At 38.9% G+C, this 18,983-nt stretch overlaps 2 protein-coding genes across 6 annotated transcripts in view; one reads left to right on the top strand and one right to left on the bottom strand.

The window, feature by feature from the left end:
- LNX1 (ligand of numb-protein X 1) overlaps nucleotides 1-9,343 on the top strand; it is a 121,225-nt gene extending 111,882 nt beyond the window's left edge. For all 4 annotated transcript variants that reach the window (XM_002193037.5, XM_030271079.4, XM_030271080.4 and 1 more), the window contains 3 exons: nucleotides 656-884; nucleotides 7,468-7,626; nucleotides 8,635-9,343. In XM_002193037.5, coding sequence (XP_002193073.4) covers nucleotides 656-884; nucleotides 7,468-7,626; nucleotides 8,635-8,770 — 524 coding nt within the window. In that variant the 3' untranslated portion in view covers nucleotides 8,771-9,343. The remainder of the gene's footprint in view (nucleotides 1-655; nucleotides 885-7,467; nucleotides 7,627-8,634) is intronic.
- Nucleotides 9,344-10,212: 869 nt separating this feature from the next.
- The window catches only part of FIP1L1 (factor interacting with PAPOLA and CPSF1), a 38,405-nt gene continuing 29,634 nt past the window's right edge, over nucleotides 10,213-18,983 (bottom strand). For both annotated transcript variants that reach the window (XM_030271084.4, XM_030271085.4), the window contains 3 exons: nucleotides 15,643-15,868; nucleotides 11,287-11,424; nucleotides 10,213-10,536 (listed from right to left, as the gene is read on the bottom strand). In XM_030271084.4, the coding sequence (XP_030126944.1) occupies nucleotides 10,389-10,536; nucleotides 11,287-11,424; nucleotides 15,643-15,868 (512 nt within the window). In that variant the 3' untranslated portion in view covers nucleotides 10,213-10,388. The remainder of the gene's footprint in view (nucleotides 10,537-11,286; nucleotides 11,425-15,642; nucleotides 15,869-18,983) is intronic.

The raw sequence follows: 18,983 nt of genomic DNA, 5'->3' as shown, positions 1-18,983 counted from the left end.
CTGTGGCTGCTTGTATGACATTAGTGATGTCTTTATTGTTCTTCCTGTAGTAATTGAGGCCATCTTCGAATTTTTCTCTCTGGCTGCTGTGCCTATATTATAAATAAGGCACACAGAAAAAATGGTTTGGCTTGCAGCCATTCAAACAGGCATTAATGTGAAAATAATAAGATATTATTCCACAAAGCAAACTAGGAAGAGCCAGCTGGAGTGGCAGTCCTCAGCTAAGGGAGAGCTGGGAGTAAAAACATCACTGAGCTGTCGGGTTTTAAGCTTAGGTTGAGTACAAATGTTGTTAGCTGGAAGTGGACTCGAGAGACCCAGACCAGTAGTAGGCACCAGTACCAAAGCTTGTTGGTACTGCAGGACCCCAGCTGTTTGTTCAGCTCCAGATGCAGGACATGACGTGGAAAGAAACCAGGACAAATCCTCTGTCCACAGAGGAAAAACCACACAAGGTTTCTGTGTACAGGAATCTTCCCTCATGCCTGTGGCATGTTTACCAGCATATGCTTCGTTAAACAATAGGAATAACAAAAAGCCTCGTCAGGCAGCTGGTTCTTGGCCACGGATTTGACTCACTTGTTTGTGGAAATGGAGAGGGGATCTTGGAAACACTTGCAGGATTTTTTATCATCCGCTTTATTGGTCTCAGGTGACATCCTCCTGAACGTGAACGGCATTGATCTGACGGGAGTCAGCCGGAGCGAGGCCGTGGCCCTGCTGAAGAACACCAACTCCTCAGTGGTGCTCAAAGCCCTGGAGATGAGAGCATGTGAAGCCCAGGAGGAGCGGGCTCACCTACCACCCCATGAGGACACACAGGTGACCTCCGAGAGCAGTGAGTGGTCACCATCCTGGGTTATGTGGCTGGGGCTGCCACGGTAAGTCCACAGATTGCAACCTCTTGCTGAGGGGGAGTGGGAGGAAAGATTTGTATTTTCTGGCAATACTTTCTTTTGGCTTGATTCATTGCACTGACATCTTAATTAAATCCAGGCTCTGTCAGTGACTTGACTCTAAATACCTCCCTTTTGTAAATGGGTATGTGTACATGGCAAAATAGACATGCAGTTCCCCTTGCAAGGGAGGATAGGATACTGAATTGTTTCAATCTTGTAAACATATCTGGCACTGAGGGAGTGAAAGGAAAATCTTACAGGGATACAAGAGCTTGCTGAACTGGAGTTTAGGCTCAACCACTCTGCAGAAGGCAGATACCCCTCCTGCAGCACTCAAGCTGCACAGCCCTTCTCCTTAGCCAAATCCAGCTGATTTGCTTGACTTTACCCAGATGTTGCAAAGTTCGTGCAGTTGGCCAGTATCTCCAAATCACCTCTTTTAACCCCACCCCCGCCTGAAAGAAGTCCATTTGTCACACACAGGAAGCAGCTGTGTTGTCATTTCAGCAAGGATAATAAGAGCCACATCGCCTGTCGCCAGGCTCTCAGTGTGCACAGTATAATACCTACAGCTTCCATGACATTCCAGAAAGTATGAAATGAGGACACGTTGTGAATCTGTCAATATGCAAAGCTGGGATCACAGAGCTGAAACTGATACTCAGTTTTAAGGAATGAAGAATTTATCTTCTAAGTTCCTCTTGACTGTACTCCTAACTCTGACAGCAGTTCAGGGTCTCTCTTTTAGAGGAGGGCAGGAAAAGATGGTCTGCAGAACAGGTGGGCTTTCTTCTAGGCAGTTTCAGGACTCCATTTCATTTCCTACTCTTGCATAACAGGTTTCCCTCTTTCTAGCTGGAGCCGTTTTGAGCTCGTTCACCTTGCAGCAAGGTCTGCTGTGAGGGCCAGATGTTTTTCAGGGCTTGGTCTGATGCTAATGACTGGATAATGTCTGCTGAAGCACTGCAAGAGCAGAAGGCAGGCTGTGTGTTTGTAACCCACAGGCAAAACGTTCCTCCTCCAGTGGAGAGGACTACATCTTTATACCTATGAAAGAAAAGCAGTAAAAAGAAAATGCAGTAAATGAATGCCCCTTAACTTGCTACCCCAGGCAATGGTAAATTTTCCTCACTCAGTCTCTGAGGACAGGCAGGCCCAGGGAGATCCTCATTCCTGCTAACTTCTTCTACACTCCTGAGCTTGACCAGCACCATGGTGAGGGTACTAGAGGATGAGTAATATTCTCAGTGAAGAGACAGCAACAGACAAGAGGCCTTAAGATGCTGCAATCTGCAGTACCGAGTCTTGCCTTCTATCACCATCCTTTGTTAGACGGACTGAAAGACATAAGCCACCCTCATCGGGCAGTGTAGAAAACCTGAGCTGCCTGATCATCATCATCTACTCACAGCTGCCTGAAGTTCCCACCACCTTGGGATGGTAGAGGACATGAAGGACAGAGCTCCACAGCGCTGCAGACTTGCACTCAGAGTTCACATCAGTCAGTTCCACTTTGCAGTTTGGCAATAAAATGGGTTTTCCCATTTTAGAAACAGTTTCTGAGCTCATTTTAGCCTTCCTCCTCTGAAGACTGCATGTGTGAAGGCATTCCAACTCTTTTCATCTGGAGGAAAATCAGCCCCAGTGTCAGCAAGGCTAAAGACAAGAGCTCATTGTAACTTTATCCCCAGCTGCGAGGCTGTGCACAGAGCACAGCATGGCCCTTCTCCTTCAAAGAGACATGGGGACATTGGTATGCTGAGTGGGGACATTGCTCATCATCAGACTAGTGCCTGGGACAGGGACCGATGTGCATTAGATGTGACAGTAACAAAGGTGCTCTGTTTTCTTATTAGCAGCTGATTGGCTGAGTAGGGACACAAAAGGATCAGGTTTGGGATTGCTCACTAGGTATTAGTAGACCCTCCAGTTTTCCCCAGCATAACTGTGCTCACTCACTTACTGTTTTGATTTCTCCAGGGCCCACATCAGATATCTGAAAGTCCTTCAACAAGTTCTCTCACGAGGATGTGTTTCGTGTTAACTCATTGTGCTTCAGGTTGAGCATTTAACCTTTCTCTGACTTTCAGTGTGCTTTTGGCAAGGATCACATCTCACTAGGTCCCAAGATATTGTCAGCAGTCTCATGACATTTTCCAGACTGTTAGAGAAAATGATACTCTGTCTAAATAGATGTCTGACAGGTCCATCTTGGGAAAAGTGCCTGAAGTGCAGTTATGGGGCAAAATGTTGAAGAATCACCTACTTTAATTAAAACAATTTACTAGAAGGGCTGCTCCAAGATATGTGAGTCTAAGAATGTTTGGTATAGCTAATGGAAAAGTAGAAACGTCAAAATCATTATTATGCAGGATCATGCAAAGTACTTGGGAAGATGGGCAGGAAGGGGCACACCTATGTAAGAAAAATTGAACAAACAGAAAAGGCAGTAAAACTGGTAGGCCAGGAACAGGCATGGTTTAAGAAAGAGGAAGCTGGATTATTTAAATTCTTTTGAGAAGGGAAAGATGTGGCTCAAGACAAGCCCTGGCAGTGCAGTTGAACTAAAGTGCATGTCTACAGACTTCTGTCCATAACCAATGAAGTACAAATCAGGCTAACATGAATAATAGTTTCAATATTCAAAGTACCTTACTGTAAATGCCTGATTTTCAATACTAGAACAAAACTCTTCCTTTCACAGGAACTGCATGCATATTACAGAGATGGTACAGACAAGTGACAGAAATATTGAGAATTGCGGAATTACATCATTTTCCTAGATGAAGTTGGTAGCAGCAGAATGAGACAAGTTATCTGATCCGTTGCACTAAAGCTCAAAGACTTGGAAAAGCCATCTTGTTAATTTAACATTTGTGGATCTCACTTAAATTTTGTCCTTTTCTTGTGAGATCTTAGAATTGTTTTTTCCACTTTTGCATGGCTTAATAATACATAAACAGCCCCTCTGTTCTTTCTGTAGTACGATCCAATGTGTGGTGGTTATAAAATACGTGCACATGTGCATCTGACATCTGTCAAAACTTGGCCTGCACGCAAGTGGAGGGGCTGCGGGCTGGGAGGCAGGAGGAAACAGTGATGCAGGACCTTAAGCATTTTTGCCCGAAGACTTATTTCAGGGTAGCTAATTTAATTGTTTGTTGTTTAGGAAGACAGAACTTCTTTATTGGTAGAGGGACATGTTGTTGTGAAGCATGCACAAAGGAAATAACGGGGAACAGCTGGCAAAAAGCATTTCCCCAGCTCTGTGGTGCTGCTTCTACCCTTGCTTTGTTTTCCTGCTCTCCTTTCTTTGCTCTCCTCACATTTCCTTCCCTCAGCTAGTACTTAGAATACTTTTTACATCGTCCTGTCATAACATTTACAAACATTAGTACTTCACACAACTGTTTTTCTTCATCTGTAAAGTGAGATGAGAAAGAGACAAGGTGGCCAAAGTCATTCTGCAAACCTGGGGTAGAACAAGATGTAAACCATGAAATTAGGACAGAAACACCTCCAAAGCAACTCAGTCTGAACTGTAGGATGCTGGTGGAAACAATTCTCAAATATTACTTATTGGCTGCCATTTGTGTACTGTAATGGGAGGGAGTTACCCTTTTGATAGCTGTTAGTGCTGAAATCCTCCTGCAGTTGGGCTGGTTATCATTCCTTGAGCATAAAGCTACTTGTGCTTTATGAAAATCAGCAGGGAATGGTACATTTAACTACTTGAAAATAGGCACTTTGAAATTCCTCATGCATTAGTAACTGATGCTTAGTTGTAGTATTGCTCAGGATTGGACCCTGTGGCTACACTGTATATCCCCAAATTTTGTATCTGAGGCAAGTTCACACATAAGTTATTCCTTATCCTCTTCTTTTGGAGTATTTAGTGATAAAGGCTGAAGACTGTGAGCTGCTCTCTTCCAAGGAGATGGTTCTCCTTGGACTGGTTGCAGTTTGGTGGCTTATGGTAGTTTGACTGGGTCAAAACACCCAGACTGAGGCTTTCATTATCACAGAAATATGAGCTACTCAGACACACTACGTATCTTCATACAAATTTTTTTTTTTCTCTATGGTACTTTGTAACTTGTCTTTAGGATTTAACAGCCCTAAAAGAATTGACTCTCTTTGGGCTGCTCTTTGCTTAGGCAGAGCAGGCATCTCTGCTTAGGCACTGAACTCTTTGGGACAAGCAGTACCTGCAGTACCTACAGCTCAGCTTGGCCTGCCAGCATCCTTTTCACAGTTGTGACAGTGCTGACAAACAGCACTGATGCACTGCCATGCTTATACCTCTATCCCATAGGATGGAGATTAGAAAACATTGAGTTAAAGGTATAAACACATTTTAGACACTCCTATTCTTTTGTCAAGTCTCTAGCTATGGCTGTTGTGATGGGTTGGACCTGCCTGCACCAACACCCACAGCAAGGTGAGTGAGAAGGGGGGAAGAGAGAGTAAACTCTGGTCAAAAGATGGGCAAATCCCTCACTCATTATTGCTGTGGCCAAAGCAGACTTGACTTTCAGAACTGAAAGCATTTAATTACCAATTTGGGTATTGGGAACCAAAGCAAGCTGGTAAACACTTTGTGAAAAGGGGAGAAAAGGGGTTTCCCAAACTGACAATCTCCTCTCCTGACTTCCATGTCTCCACTGCCTTCTTGTCACAGCAGGTTACACCCAATCCCTTTGGTGAGGCAACAGGCAGCTCAGGGGCTTGGAGTCACAACAGTGTTGCTCTCCTTGGTTTCCATGTGCTGTTCCTTGGTTTCCATGTGTTTGCTCTGGCAGAGAGAACAATCCTAATGCTATTATGCTGTGTCTATTTCACTTAATTTATCATACACTTTGACAGCAAATATGTATTTAGGCTTTCTGGACTGATGGAGACCATGCAATAACCTTATAGACTGCATGTATAAAATGCACATAAGGTGTGTTTTGCTTGACTGCCTTTTATCCTCCTGTCTTTACCTGCCTCCTACTAATTTTCTATGGCATTAGGATTTAGCTGATTACCTTTCAGTTTCAGGGATGTGCTGCTGAAGGAGCCGTAGGTGTAGCACTGGGCAGCAGAGACGTCTGCCCCAAAATCAGTGGTGAATTAATAGCACTAATAGCTGAATCCTGGCGCTGCTTGGTCATAACCTTGATTAAGTACCATTAAACATAAAGGATTTAAGTGATTTTGCGTGTTTTTGAAGTCCACAGATGGTAAAGTAATAATGCCTGGTTGCTGAGGAAGAAGCAAATGTCACCTGTTTCTTATATTAGCAACCAGTGAATTCTTGTGCAAATAATACATACCTGCCATCCTGGCAGCAGGTGAATATTTGTAGGCCTTGGAGGACTAATCTAGTATTACTGCTGTGAAAGACAGCAAATGAACTTTTTAAAACATTAGGTATATCAGTCTTTAAGATCAAGTCTGTCCTCCTATAGAAGTGTCAGATGCTTCTTAGAAACCTAAAAAGTCTCTGAATAGAGCTTTTAACAGTTGCCTGCTGCAGGTCAGCCTATATTTAAATATTTGGAGTAGCCAAATGTATTTTTTAGTCATTCAGAAATTTCAGTCATTCCTGGGGACACCACTAATGATAAGTTAGTAAAGGACTATGGACAGAAATTTTTATCATTCACTCTCTAACAAATGGAATTCATTTGGTTAAAAAAAAAGGAAACAGAAATTAATGTACTCAAAGCATTAGGCAACATTTAAGAGTCTAATAACACTGTTCTTATTTTCCCCTATTCCTAGTTTTGGAACCTAAGCTTTGATCAGCATAACATACAGCATCATAAAATACATTAAGAAGACAAATGGAGGGAGAAGCATATTTCAGGTCTCTTACTACAAAATCTTGTGTTAATCATTACAATAAGGACAAGTTATCTTCTTAAGAGCAGATTCAGTACTCCAAAGCACTGGCTCACATGGATAAGTTTCTCTCATCTTCCATGCGCTAACTTACCAGGTTACTCAACAAGAAAAGCTCAGGATCCCTAATTCCACCAATACCTGTCTTTGTGTCATCTGTCATTTTTGTAGTGTCATCTGTCATTTTTGTAGTTCATTCCATTGGCCTTAAAATTATTTTACTTTGATGTGCACCACAGTAATAAGTGCCTGAGCAATTTGACATAATACATACGGACTCATATCTGGAAGATAAACAAGTCATTGGGATGTACAAGGTAGAAGAAATACAGCTTTTTGAATTGCTAATTTACAAACATTAAATCCAGGCTTAAGTGCTTCTCTCCATCACAGCAACTAAATAACTTGCATAGACTCCTACCCTATTAAAAAAACCTTATTTATTACTTAAGTCCAAGACTAATTTTACTTTTGGGATAACTGGTTATCTGGTTGTAACAGGAAAGCAGTACTACAGGAACAGAAGAGAAGTGTGGGTGCTTAATACAGTGGAAATATGGCACTACTTTAACTCTTAAAAACACTCTATGGGTGCATGAAAAGGCTGATTCATTATTAGTGGTTCATCGGAATCTAAAGTTACTGTAAGACATTTAATTAAACTGGTTTATTTCAGGTATTTGTACAGCTGCAAAGAAATTGTATTACGAAGAAATACATCTGGAAGTCTTGGCTTCAGTATCGTAGGAGGTTATGAAGAACATACTGGGAACAAACCATTCTTTATCAAATCCATTGTTGGGGGAACACCAGCATATAATGATGGCAGAATTAGGTAATAATTACTATCTAAAATAAGTTGCATTTAAATAAGTTCTTCTGGCTAACTTCTGGGGGTTTTTAAAAACCATGTTTTCATTAAGGCAGTGCAGAGATGGAGGAAGGACTTACTGTTACAGAACTAACTCTGGGAGATATGTCCTGTTTCCATAAGTATCCTGAAGTTTAACAGATCTGCCTTCATAGCAGAATGTTTTCACATGTCTAGCACTCTGCTAGTATGTAAGTTAAAAGAAGAGTCAATTTGATCTCTGGGGTGGTACAAAGCAGTTCTACACACAGTTCTAAACTACCCAAGCAAACATCTTCCCTGCAAACACCAATACACTTGAAGAGAGCAAATGCACAATCATGGCATAAACTTACATCAATTAACAAGGCTTAAAAGTTACAGTTGCTCAGAAACAGATCATTCTAGTATCTAAAGAGGGTCTACAAGAAAGCTGGAAAGGGACTTTTTACAAGGGTATGTAGTGCTAGGGCAAGGGTCAATGGCTTTAAACTGAAAGGCAGTAGTTTTAGATCAGGTATTACAAACAAATTATTTAATGTGAGGATGGTGAGGCACTGGACTAGGTTGCCCAGAGAAGTTGTGGATGCCTCCTCCTTATTCAAGGACAGGTTTGCTGGGGCTTTGAGCAACCTGGTCTCTAGTAGAAGGTGCCCCTGGCCAGAGCAAGGATTGGAACTGGATTATCTTTGAAGTCCCTTCAACTGAAGCCCTTCTGTGATTCTGTGGTGATGTTTCATCAGCATGAATGTCAGAAGAACTAGATCATGTTTTCTTTCAAATATGTCTAATTAATTATAAATTTGTAACAAATCCAAACAAGTGAAGTATTTTCACCTGCTTTATTCCCTTATTCATGAACGGTAGTTAGCCAGAGAAGGAACCATAATACTCATTTCTACCCTTCCCCCAGCTTAAGGATGTGCTTTGGCATTTGAAAACAGTTACAGTAAGTCACCTTGTTTAATTGTTGTCTTGCATTTATTTTTTCAGATGCGGTGATATCCTCCTTGCTGTCAATGGCAGGAATACATCAGGAATGATGCATGCCTGCTTGGCAAGGATGCTCAAAGAACTAAAAGGAAAAATTACTCTCACAATTGTGTCCTGGCCTGGCACATTTTTATAAAACAAGTCTTCATGGAGAGTATGACAAGTATCTTAACATGTGGAAAAAAAATTTTAAAAAGGAACACCAGTCTTTGCTTTTTTGGGGAGTAAAGTATGTATTTTTAAAGAAAAGGTTTGTGAAATTTCAACCTGCATGTCAAGAAAAATCAAGTTTAGGCAAAGCAGTGACACCCGTCAGAAAATCACTTGAGTGATCCAAGCTGCAGACTTAAGTCCTTCCTTCCCTGTGTTCTTAAGGGTTTTTTGTTGGTTTTTTATACATACCTATATATCTATTTAATGCATAATAATAATGATAATGAAATTTAAGGAGCAACAGCTTCTGCTCATCCACGTTATTTTGATTTACAAGAAGAAAACCTTGAATAACTTACGGAAATATTTCTTGCAATTTTTCTAGTTGCAATAATCAGGTGATGGTTTTTATCCAACACGTTAATAGCACTTTGATTATGTGTACCTTTTCATGGTCAGCATGAAGCTGGTATTTTCAAGACTTTCAAGTACTGTTTGTTAGTCTGTAAAACTGTGAATGAACTTTCTAAAATAATTAAAAATAATTGTAACTGTGTACTTGTACAGACATTATTTTCATCCAAAACCAAATTACCTCGTTTCCCTGGTTCATTCTGATTAATACTATTAAATCTGGGATTTTTATATAGAATATTACTTTTAAGGAAGTACACTGCACCCTGCTAACACCATCAAGTAAATCTTTTGAATAGCAGTAAAATTTTTGTGGGACTGCCTTATCAATCACACTTGATACTGTTCTGCATGCAGATCTGAAAATGATGATGGTCTTATATGTCTTTTAAAATAGTCCTTCGTCTTTTGCTGGAAATTATTCATGTTCCACAGTCTTGTTTTTATCTCACAAGCTTGCAGAAGGAAGAGGATATGTTTGTTAATCTTTATCATGTTAAGGGCAGCTGTTCCCCTAGAACAAAGACTAAAATGAACTCTCCCTTAAGCCACTGAAAAGCAGCAGGGATGATTATCCAGCTTAATTCGTCCTTATGCACCCACACAAACCAGACATAATTACCAAGTGTATCATCACCATGCTCTGTGTTCCATTCAACTAAGAACAATCGGCACCTTTCCCACTTTCCCTAGGTTTTTTTGCTTCACATTATCACAAGGTTTTTGAAGAGCCTGCAGTTCTTGTGTGTCCCTGTAGTAAAGGGTAACCTCTCCAAATATGACTCCAAAAGCTATGCTAAACCCACACTGTTCCAGATGTTGGGTATATAATAAAATGAATACACACTGTTTCTAAAGTCAGTAAAAGAATGACCTTCCCGTTGGCTCATGAAAAAAGGAGACAATTTAATACAAAGAATTTAAGCCCTGCTTATATTGTAAGAGCATAAGCCTCTAGTTGCAAGATCTTTTTTTCACTGTTCCTTAAAATACAAAGTCAGTCCAAGAACCTTAACATGAAAAATTCGTTCTTTTATTTTCAAAAAAAACCAAAGTAACCTTTGATTTCAAACTAACAGAACAAGATTAAGAGCAAATTATTATAATTCCCAGAAAAATAACAAGATTTATAGTAATCTATTTCTGGCACTAATATATATGCAAGTAGGCAAAAAAATCACACAAGCCTATTCCACAGGGGCAGCTTCAGTGTTTTCCTGTTCAGGAGCAGGTTCACCACTGGCTTCTTTTCCTTCTTTGCTTCTTTTCGACTTCTTGTGTTTGTGCCTTCTGTGGCTATCCCCTTCTTCACTGTCGTGACGACGTCTGCTGTTACTAAATAGACAGAAAATATGCCTCAAACACTTGACACTTCAGGCCCTATTTCATTACAAAGTACCAAAAAAACAGCTTCTGCATTCATATTTGAAAACTGGCATCTGCTCCCAACTCAGAGTTTTTGGATGTCAGTGCAGAACTGAATTTTTCCTGGAATGGAATATACATCTATCCATCCTGTACATTTTGGGAGAAAAAGTGAATGCTTTTTCACATTTGTAACCCATATTCTAATAGAAATGCTTTTAACAATGTCATACACTTATTGGCATTCCTTAATAATTTGACATTCTTGTTGACCCCATTTTCTGGATGTAACTTTTATTTCTAACTTAAAATGAATCAGGTAGAACAATTTCTATCGAGTGACTGTGAGGATTATTTTACTTACTGAGAATGACTGTTGAGTTGTTCTGTTCATGCTGCTGAATGTCAGCTTCATTCCATCCCTTTGTGACTCACCATTTTTATCCTTCTTTCCCCCATGTCCTAATTTCTGTTCACACACTGACTGTCACATACATCACTCAATATGAGGTTACCCAGGGTCAGTATTGCTTCTTGTCTGTCTACATTTTATATGGCAGACTTGTTCCAAGTAGCACATTCAAGTGTTTACAGCCTTTCCACAAAACTCCAGTTTGTTTGGGGTTCTTTTAAAAGTTTACTTTTTTTTTTCTTTTTTTTTTTTTTTTTTTAACTGGGCAAGTCTTTCATATCCTATTAAAAAAAAAAGAGAAATCAAACCTTCGAGATGACTTGTGTCGAGTCTCTTCTTTCTCTCTGTGTCTCCTGTCTCTGTGTCTGTCTTCTTTCTCTCTGCTTGTCCTATGGCGGTCATAACCCCTCTCTGCATAGTCTCTGTATCTGTAGCGTTCTTCATCACTGATTCAGAAAGAAGAGATTTTCAGGACAGTAAGACCAAGGAGTATAACAATAACAAGCTAAATGACAGGAAAATCTTCATATTGCTTCTGGCTGTCTATATGAGTTCCAGTGCTTAAAGGATAATAAAGTTTTTCATGTTATATACTAGACTTGTGCAGTTAATGCAGTTTTGAAAGGAAATTGTTCATTAAAATACAACAGTGCCCTATTAAGTTTATGTAGGAGTTATAAAGCTGTTAGCTTGAACCTGTATCTAACTGTGAAGGAAATACAATCCTACATAAGCTTCACTAACGTTTTTGGATCAGTGTTTGAAACATTCAACACTTGTCAGCACACTTGTGGACTATTATACAATTTGGGTAAATTAAAATTAGCTTTTGGTACAGTTATCTATTTCCTTACACTTGCTTCGAGAAAAGAAAATGCTAAGCACAAAGAGTAAAATATACTAAATGTTTTGGGCTGTTTTTAAAATGAATTTTTCTCCAATGCTAGTGCTGTCTCTACTTCCACTTCTCTCTTCGATTGCCATGAAATGATGCCCTGCCACAATGTTGGTAAAAACCCCTAAATATCACAAGTTAGACAAGGATTCAAAGGCTCTACTTAAAAACATATTTTCATATTTTGACTTGATGAAAAGGACAGTTCTAAGAGTTTACTGAAAAAAGTCCATTGTTAGCCAACACAACTCAAACAGTACATTAGCATAGCTTAAAAAGGCACGTTCATTTCATCTAAGTTCATTCTACTAAGAAAATTCATCTAGTTCATTCTACTGAGACAATGCTACTCAGCATCATTTAATAGTGCAACTTCAAAACAAATGAACTTAGTGTAATTATTTATGTATCACATGAAGCCTCCCTAACCACAGTTGGGGAGATCCCTACCAAGTCCTAAAGAAAGGCACAATGTAACCAGTCTTTCTAAAGAAGTAAAATCAGTAACCATTTAGATACTGTTGACCTAATGACAGGCAAGTGTTTCTGTCTCTGCCAACATTTACCATGAAAGAATCTTCCTGAGGTCCCTGCAGCAGCAGAACGAATTAGACAGATCACACAGGGAGAACAGCTTGGAGATTGTGAGAAATCCTAAGGAGATTTCTCATATCCTGGAGCAGTGAGAATTGAGATCAACCCCATTTTACCTGCCACAACTTGGATTCTCTGGCCATTTCCCAAGTGAGGATATTACATTAATGATTATTACAGCTATGCCTGAAAACTCAGTGAGAAAGGGGAACACCTGAAGCAACAGCACAAGTCTTTTTATGAAACCCTGTATGATTACATCACTAAGCAAATGTCAGAAATTAGTAATTTACGACACTGTAGAGAAACATTAACCACCCAATAGAAAATTCTGCTTTTCTAAGGGACACGAAAAATATTCACACATCAAAAGCAGGAAAACTACAGCTACAACTACTCAACTCAAAATTATGATTTGCCACTTAGTAATACAAGTTCATTGATTTTATAATGCATTTATAACCTCAGACCTGAGAGTAAGCTGATCGAATCCTGAAAAGCACATTTGTAATCAAATGGCACAAACACTGAGGTTGGAAGACATGAACGAAGGTCATCAGGACCAAAACTCAGCTAAGCAGGGCCATCGGGACCAGCTAACCAGTACCATGTGCAGACAGCTTCAGGATATATCCATGGATAGAGACTCCCTGGTGTCTATGTGCAACTGTAGTTTCCTCTCACAACTGATATTGTTTCACAAAACTAATATTTTGATGATCAGTATCTAATTGAAAAGTTAAAATTTGAATGCCTACCAGTAACTTCTGATAATCTTGCCATGCCAAATAGGATGGCTACCTGTAGACTTACAGCTTGGTTTCAAAGATGAGCTCCAATGCCCTCAATGGTAACTCACACTCTGCATTTATTCTGTTACCCATTTATTTTATAACACTCTAGAAAAGGTTAAAAAATTACTGATACTCCCTTTTAAACCTTATTTTGGCAAACTACTAAAGAACCATGACAGCTTGTAAGTGTGTCTGATGAAAATAAACAACTTCTCTAAGTAAAGCAAAAAATCAGTTTGCCAAGACCAGTGTGTTGGGAGCTTTCAGGAACACGCTAATGGTGCTCAATGTTTTTGACCTTTATTGCACGCTAATTGTGGAATCTCGTTCAGTTTGCTGACCACCAGGACACCAAATTCTGTACAGCTGCAATCCAGCCACGTAAACCCTCATCCGCTCTTCTGCATAAGATTATTAAGTTCCAGGACCTTAGAAATACAGTTGCTGGGGTTTAGTTTTTTGGTTTTGTTTTAATTTTTCAAATTGCTGAGGAAGAACCACAATGGAGTAACATATCAATCAAATTCCAATGTCTACATTTTTAGTGGTAACTAATTGACTTGAAACTACCAAAATAAAAAAAGAAAAAACAAAACACAAAACAAAACCAAAAAACCCAAAATAAAGTCCCAGCCTTTGCAGAAGGGAAACAGTCCAAAAATAATGGCTTCTTCTCAAGATGCATTGTAAAAATGCACACTTTTCTCTGAGAATAGCAGGGTAAAAGCAGAACAGAATACAAGGACAGCTGAAAGTTCATTTTTAAACCACATTTTGGTTATAATAGAATAAAGATAATCCTATTTCCTAAAATTTAAAAAAATGTTGTAGCAAAAACACAGGCTATTCATCTGGAAAACAACTGCTAAAAGCATTGAAAGATGTAATTTCTGAGTAGTAAAATGCTAAACCTGATGCTTACTACAAACCCCACCAAAGTACCACTTGATCAAAGTTAAAACAAAGGGAATATAAATAAAAGCTATAAATCTGTGGAGTCTTTAAAATGGTTCACGGTCTCTTCCTCACAGTTCCATTCATTTTATTTTCCTAAGTGCACAGAATTGAAAATAAACCTTCTTTAGAAATATTATATCTGCATGTTCTTCTTAAGCCTCTCACACATCTTCTGTGATTCCCAAACCAACTTATCCCACTTAAGGGCCTCCCATTTTCTTATACAGCCATGTGGCAACAGCTTTGCTACAGATGGTGGATAATTTAGTCACATAAAAAAGTTGAGGCCTGCTCTTCCCCCTCCTTTACAGATAACTCTGGCAGCAGCACAGAGATTTCTTGAGGCCTGGAAGCTATTAAGGTTCATTTCAAGCACCCTTGAATGACCAGGGCTCTCTCTGGCCTTCAATCAAGCTGTCTGAGAAACAGATGTTTAGATAGGTCTTCAGCCCTCAGAAACTGACCCTGGAACAAAGCACATGCCCACAGAAGAGGACATCAACACACCAGCATACATAGAAAATCCCCCAGCCTGCACCCAGTTTGGGTCTTCAGCTAACAATCATCATGCAAAAATGTCATCTCTCAACCGCAGTAATGTTGACTCTCAGTACTCTCCCTTTAGCTTAAAACCATTAGTAAAAACAATCTGCCTTATAGCTAACATATATATTCTGCAAAAATTTAAACTTAACAATGAACACTGAGAAAAGTGTCAGATATTTACCCCAAAAAGCAGATAACAAGAAGAGGAAATTTAGAAAAATCTGACTAACCAGTAGACCTCTGTTCTATGGAGCCATAGTGAGCTCAACATTAAGTGCTTTGTACTTGAAAACATGAACCACAGAACAGTTGTAGCTTTTATTTAAAAGCAATTTAAAAGCTGAATACATTTTTCTGACATTATTATCATCTACATAAAAATTAAAGTTCTTGACCTTGAAATAATAGTTTTAAATAAGAGAGGAGAGATTATTATCCAGCCATTTTTAATAACCATATTAACCATTTTAGCAGGTATTTAATACCATTAATTAAGGTGAAATGTTGCAACATGTTGCTCTTGGTACTGAATTGGCAACTAAAATTCATTTGACACGTCTACAGATTTTTCTGTAGATTTTTTCTAGACCTACTGATGTCAAAAAGAGATGGATATTTCAGATGTTCTCAATACTTAAATCACCTTTAACCTCTAAAAGCATTATGACCAATTTGGATGTATACTGTCTTTTTTTTCTGCTTCTGTTTTACATGTAGAAATTTAGAATTATAGTTTCGAAGAGAAAATGGCAAAGGTGAGGAAGCCACACCACCCAGCTCTTTGGGATATACAACGGAACACTAAATTTGAATGCTGAAGTTTAACAGAGACAAGGGTTCTGAGCAGAGTTACAGCATGTCTGGGACGTTTCACTGACCTGTTGAACGCACTTGACGACGGACTGTGATCTCGGTCCCTTTCCCTGTCTCTGGTACGGTCTCGATCTCTGTCTCGGTCCCGGTCCCGGTCGCGATCCCGATCTCGGGATCGCTCTCTCTCACGTTCCCTATCCTTCTCTCTTCGTGCATAGTAATCCCACTGTTTGCTGGTGTCCAAAAGACTAGACCATGAGGGTGCAGAACCTGCAGGGTGTGGAAAGGTGACTAAAGAAAGAGATGTAGTTATTAGAAAGAACAAAATCAAATATCATATGGAAACTAATGCACGAAAAAAACATTTGTCAGTTTCCTCCAATGACATTTTTTAATCTTCCCCTTTCACGAAATGCTATGCAAACACTGTGTTTTTTCCGTGATTATTACAAAAGCTTCTGGCACTCATTTAAATACTTCTTATGAGGATGTACAGAACCAAGGTACATACCCCAAAGACTGTCTAAATACTTATGGGGGAAAAAAAAAGATGTGCAAATACTTGCTTAAAGAATCTGATTCTTTGTGGTCAAATGGCTTTATTTTGAGAGAACAACAAAACAAAAACAACCAGAAAACAAAACTGCCTTCGAAATGCAGCTGCTTTGAAAATACAGTTCAGAAAAAGGACACTTCCAGCCTGATATTTAAATGCTATTATTTTTATCTCTTGTACTTTAAAATCATTGTATTTAAAATACAATGTTAGCTATGAAGTTCTCATTCACTGACTTATATTCTATACTATACTTTGTCATACTTTTATGATTACAGATGTAAAAGGAGCTTAAGAAATAAATTCACTCTGGGGAGAAGAAATAATGCTCCCACTTGTGCTCTGTAAGATAACTGAATAGTCAGCACAAACACTAATACCACTAAAATGTAACAGTTAAAGAAAATCAAACATAGTCTTAATCTAGAAGTGACATGTTAAGATGTTAAGAAGGAAGTTTTAACACTGTCTCCCAACCTTTTTTTTGATAGCTAGCAATGGGGAGAAGGAATGCTTCTCCACTGCTTTTTGCCAACTTCAGTGTAATACAGAACTGCTACTTTTAATGCCCCAGTTGTTCTGTCCTGCCCTCCCTCACCAAAAGTCCCGTGAACGCATCCTGTAAAGGAAAAACAAGGGCTGAGTATTTAGCTGGAAACAGCACTCTCTAGCGGACTTACAGTACTGAGGACTTCTCCCTTTCTGCTTATCTGCCTTGCTAGCTTTCCTAACTTTCAATGAATCGTTTGTTTTGAGCTCCACTTCATCATCTATAATATGAGAACAATATTTACTTGACTTCATGGTGTCACAAAAAGATTAAAAGTACAATTAACATAAATATCCACTGAACAATGTAAAGTGTGTTACTGGTGCTATATTTAATACTGTTGAGTTATAAAACCATGGCTTCTGCTGATAGCTATGTTCAGACTGCCTTGCCTGTAACATCTGGGGTATGCCTGCCTCAGAAAGCTTTGGCAGAAGCTTATGAGAGCAGTTTGCCAAGCATCCAGAGGAGGAATACAAAAGACCTTTAGAGCAGGCAGTGGAGCAGGAAAGAACACTTCATTGTTAAAATACATTTGCAATGAAAAGTATTTTAATTCCTTAAAAAAGCATTTATACAAGATTTTGCCTCTAATAAAACGCATGACACAGTTTAACTTCAGGTCTACAAGCAAAATGAAGGGTTAAGAGATAAAAATGTCATAATACAATATTCTGCTGCTCAAAATGCTGCCAAGACCTGAAATTCGTCGAAGGAAAGCAGCCAGAAATAACAAAAAAAACCAGCTGGACTTAAAAGACTGCTAATTTCCTTGACTTGCCACTATGTCAACAACACATGTATGGTACATGAGACATTGGCTGTCAGTGTATTCTGATCTAAAGTTTAAACTTTAAATGTATACTACAAACCAATTATTAATGGTAGTACAAACTTTTACAATAAATTTTGGGATACTCCAACACATTTTGAGTAATTCTCATCAGACACAAGTATTTCTCCCCAGTAACATAAGTTAAAACAGTAATTTGACACACTGCACATTTTTATATCTAGATTTTCACCGGGAATTATTCACAACACCAGAAGAAGGTTACTTTCTAGTATGAGCTGGTGTTCTGCTTTTACTACATTGAAATAAGTTGTCACTTCTGTTATTTCTACATGGATTATTCCAGTAATTTCTACAAGAAGAAAGACACTTCAAAAATTTAACTCTGATTTTATTTTTAAAAGAAGAAGAGAGCTTTGAATAATTACTAGTTTTGGAGATATGAGCCCAGTTTTGGAGATACTTAAAAAACTTAAAGCTCCACGGCATAAAGCAAACTAATGCTTCTTCCTTGTGCCTCAAAAAATACTGACTCTTAAACTGTTTCTGCAATGTTAAATGCCTCGCAAGTTCCTAAGATTTAAAGAACATTTGGAGCATAGACTAGAGAACTACTTGAGGAAAAAGCAAACAAGCATATGATAGAAGGCACTTCAGTGGTTGATCAAATGCAACTCAAGCAAATCCAAAGATATGATGGCAGAGGTAGCACTGAATTGTGAAAGGATTTAAGTTCAAGTTGACTAAACCACATTGATGTGGTGGAAGAGCACAAAAACAAAACAGACATTCTTGAAGTTATAAGTTATTACTTTACTATGTAACCTTCCTAAAGGGTCTGCAATGGGAAACCCAACTGACCACAAGAGAAGAGACACCAAAGCATGAGCTAAGGAATTTGAATAGGCAAAAGAAGTGCTAGTACCTTAATCAAGACTGGTACTTTTTATAATTTGTTCAATTTGCACATCTTCCCCTGCAATTCTAACAAAGCTAGGAAATGCACAGACTGTCAAAGAAGACAACAGGTTGGAGACTTAGTGCTATCATCCAAAGCAACTATTAAATAAATATACGTAGTGACTGTAAATCGCAGTGATTTCTGTATCCTGCTGCACTGTGGAGCTCTCGATGTCCCCAAGGTCTGATTCACAGAGAGCACTGCTAAACACTGACCTAACAGTGAACACACAGCACAACAGGGACTGTGACAGTATGATGCTGACTAGGAAGACATTTTTCTCTAAGAGATGAGCAACAGTGATAAAATGCTACTGTGTCTCTATAGATTCAAAAATCCCTATGACACAGATAGCCTTGAGACAGACAATTCCTTTGGCAGCAAATATGAAAGCTTTTGCTGCAACAGGGATACCAGATACACTGGAAGCACACTGGGAAGATAGGAGTGGACTGTGCTCCTTGGTCTCCATAATTGTATAAAGACAAACAATATTTTAATCCTGCTGAAGAAGTTAAAATTCAATGTTGGCATGATCATAGCAAC

The sequence above is a fragment of the Taeniopygia guttata genome, chromosome 4 (genome assembly GCF_048771995.1).
Source record: "Taeniopygia guttata chromosome 4, bTaeGut7.mat, whole genome shotgun sequence".
NCBI classification, from domain to species: Eukaryota; Metazoa; Chordata; class Aves; order Passeriformes; family Estrildidae; genus Taeniopygia; species Taeniopygia guttata.
This window is presented reverse-complemented; position numbering and strand designations above follow the sequence as displayed.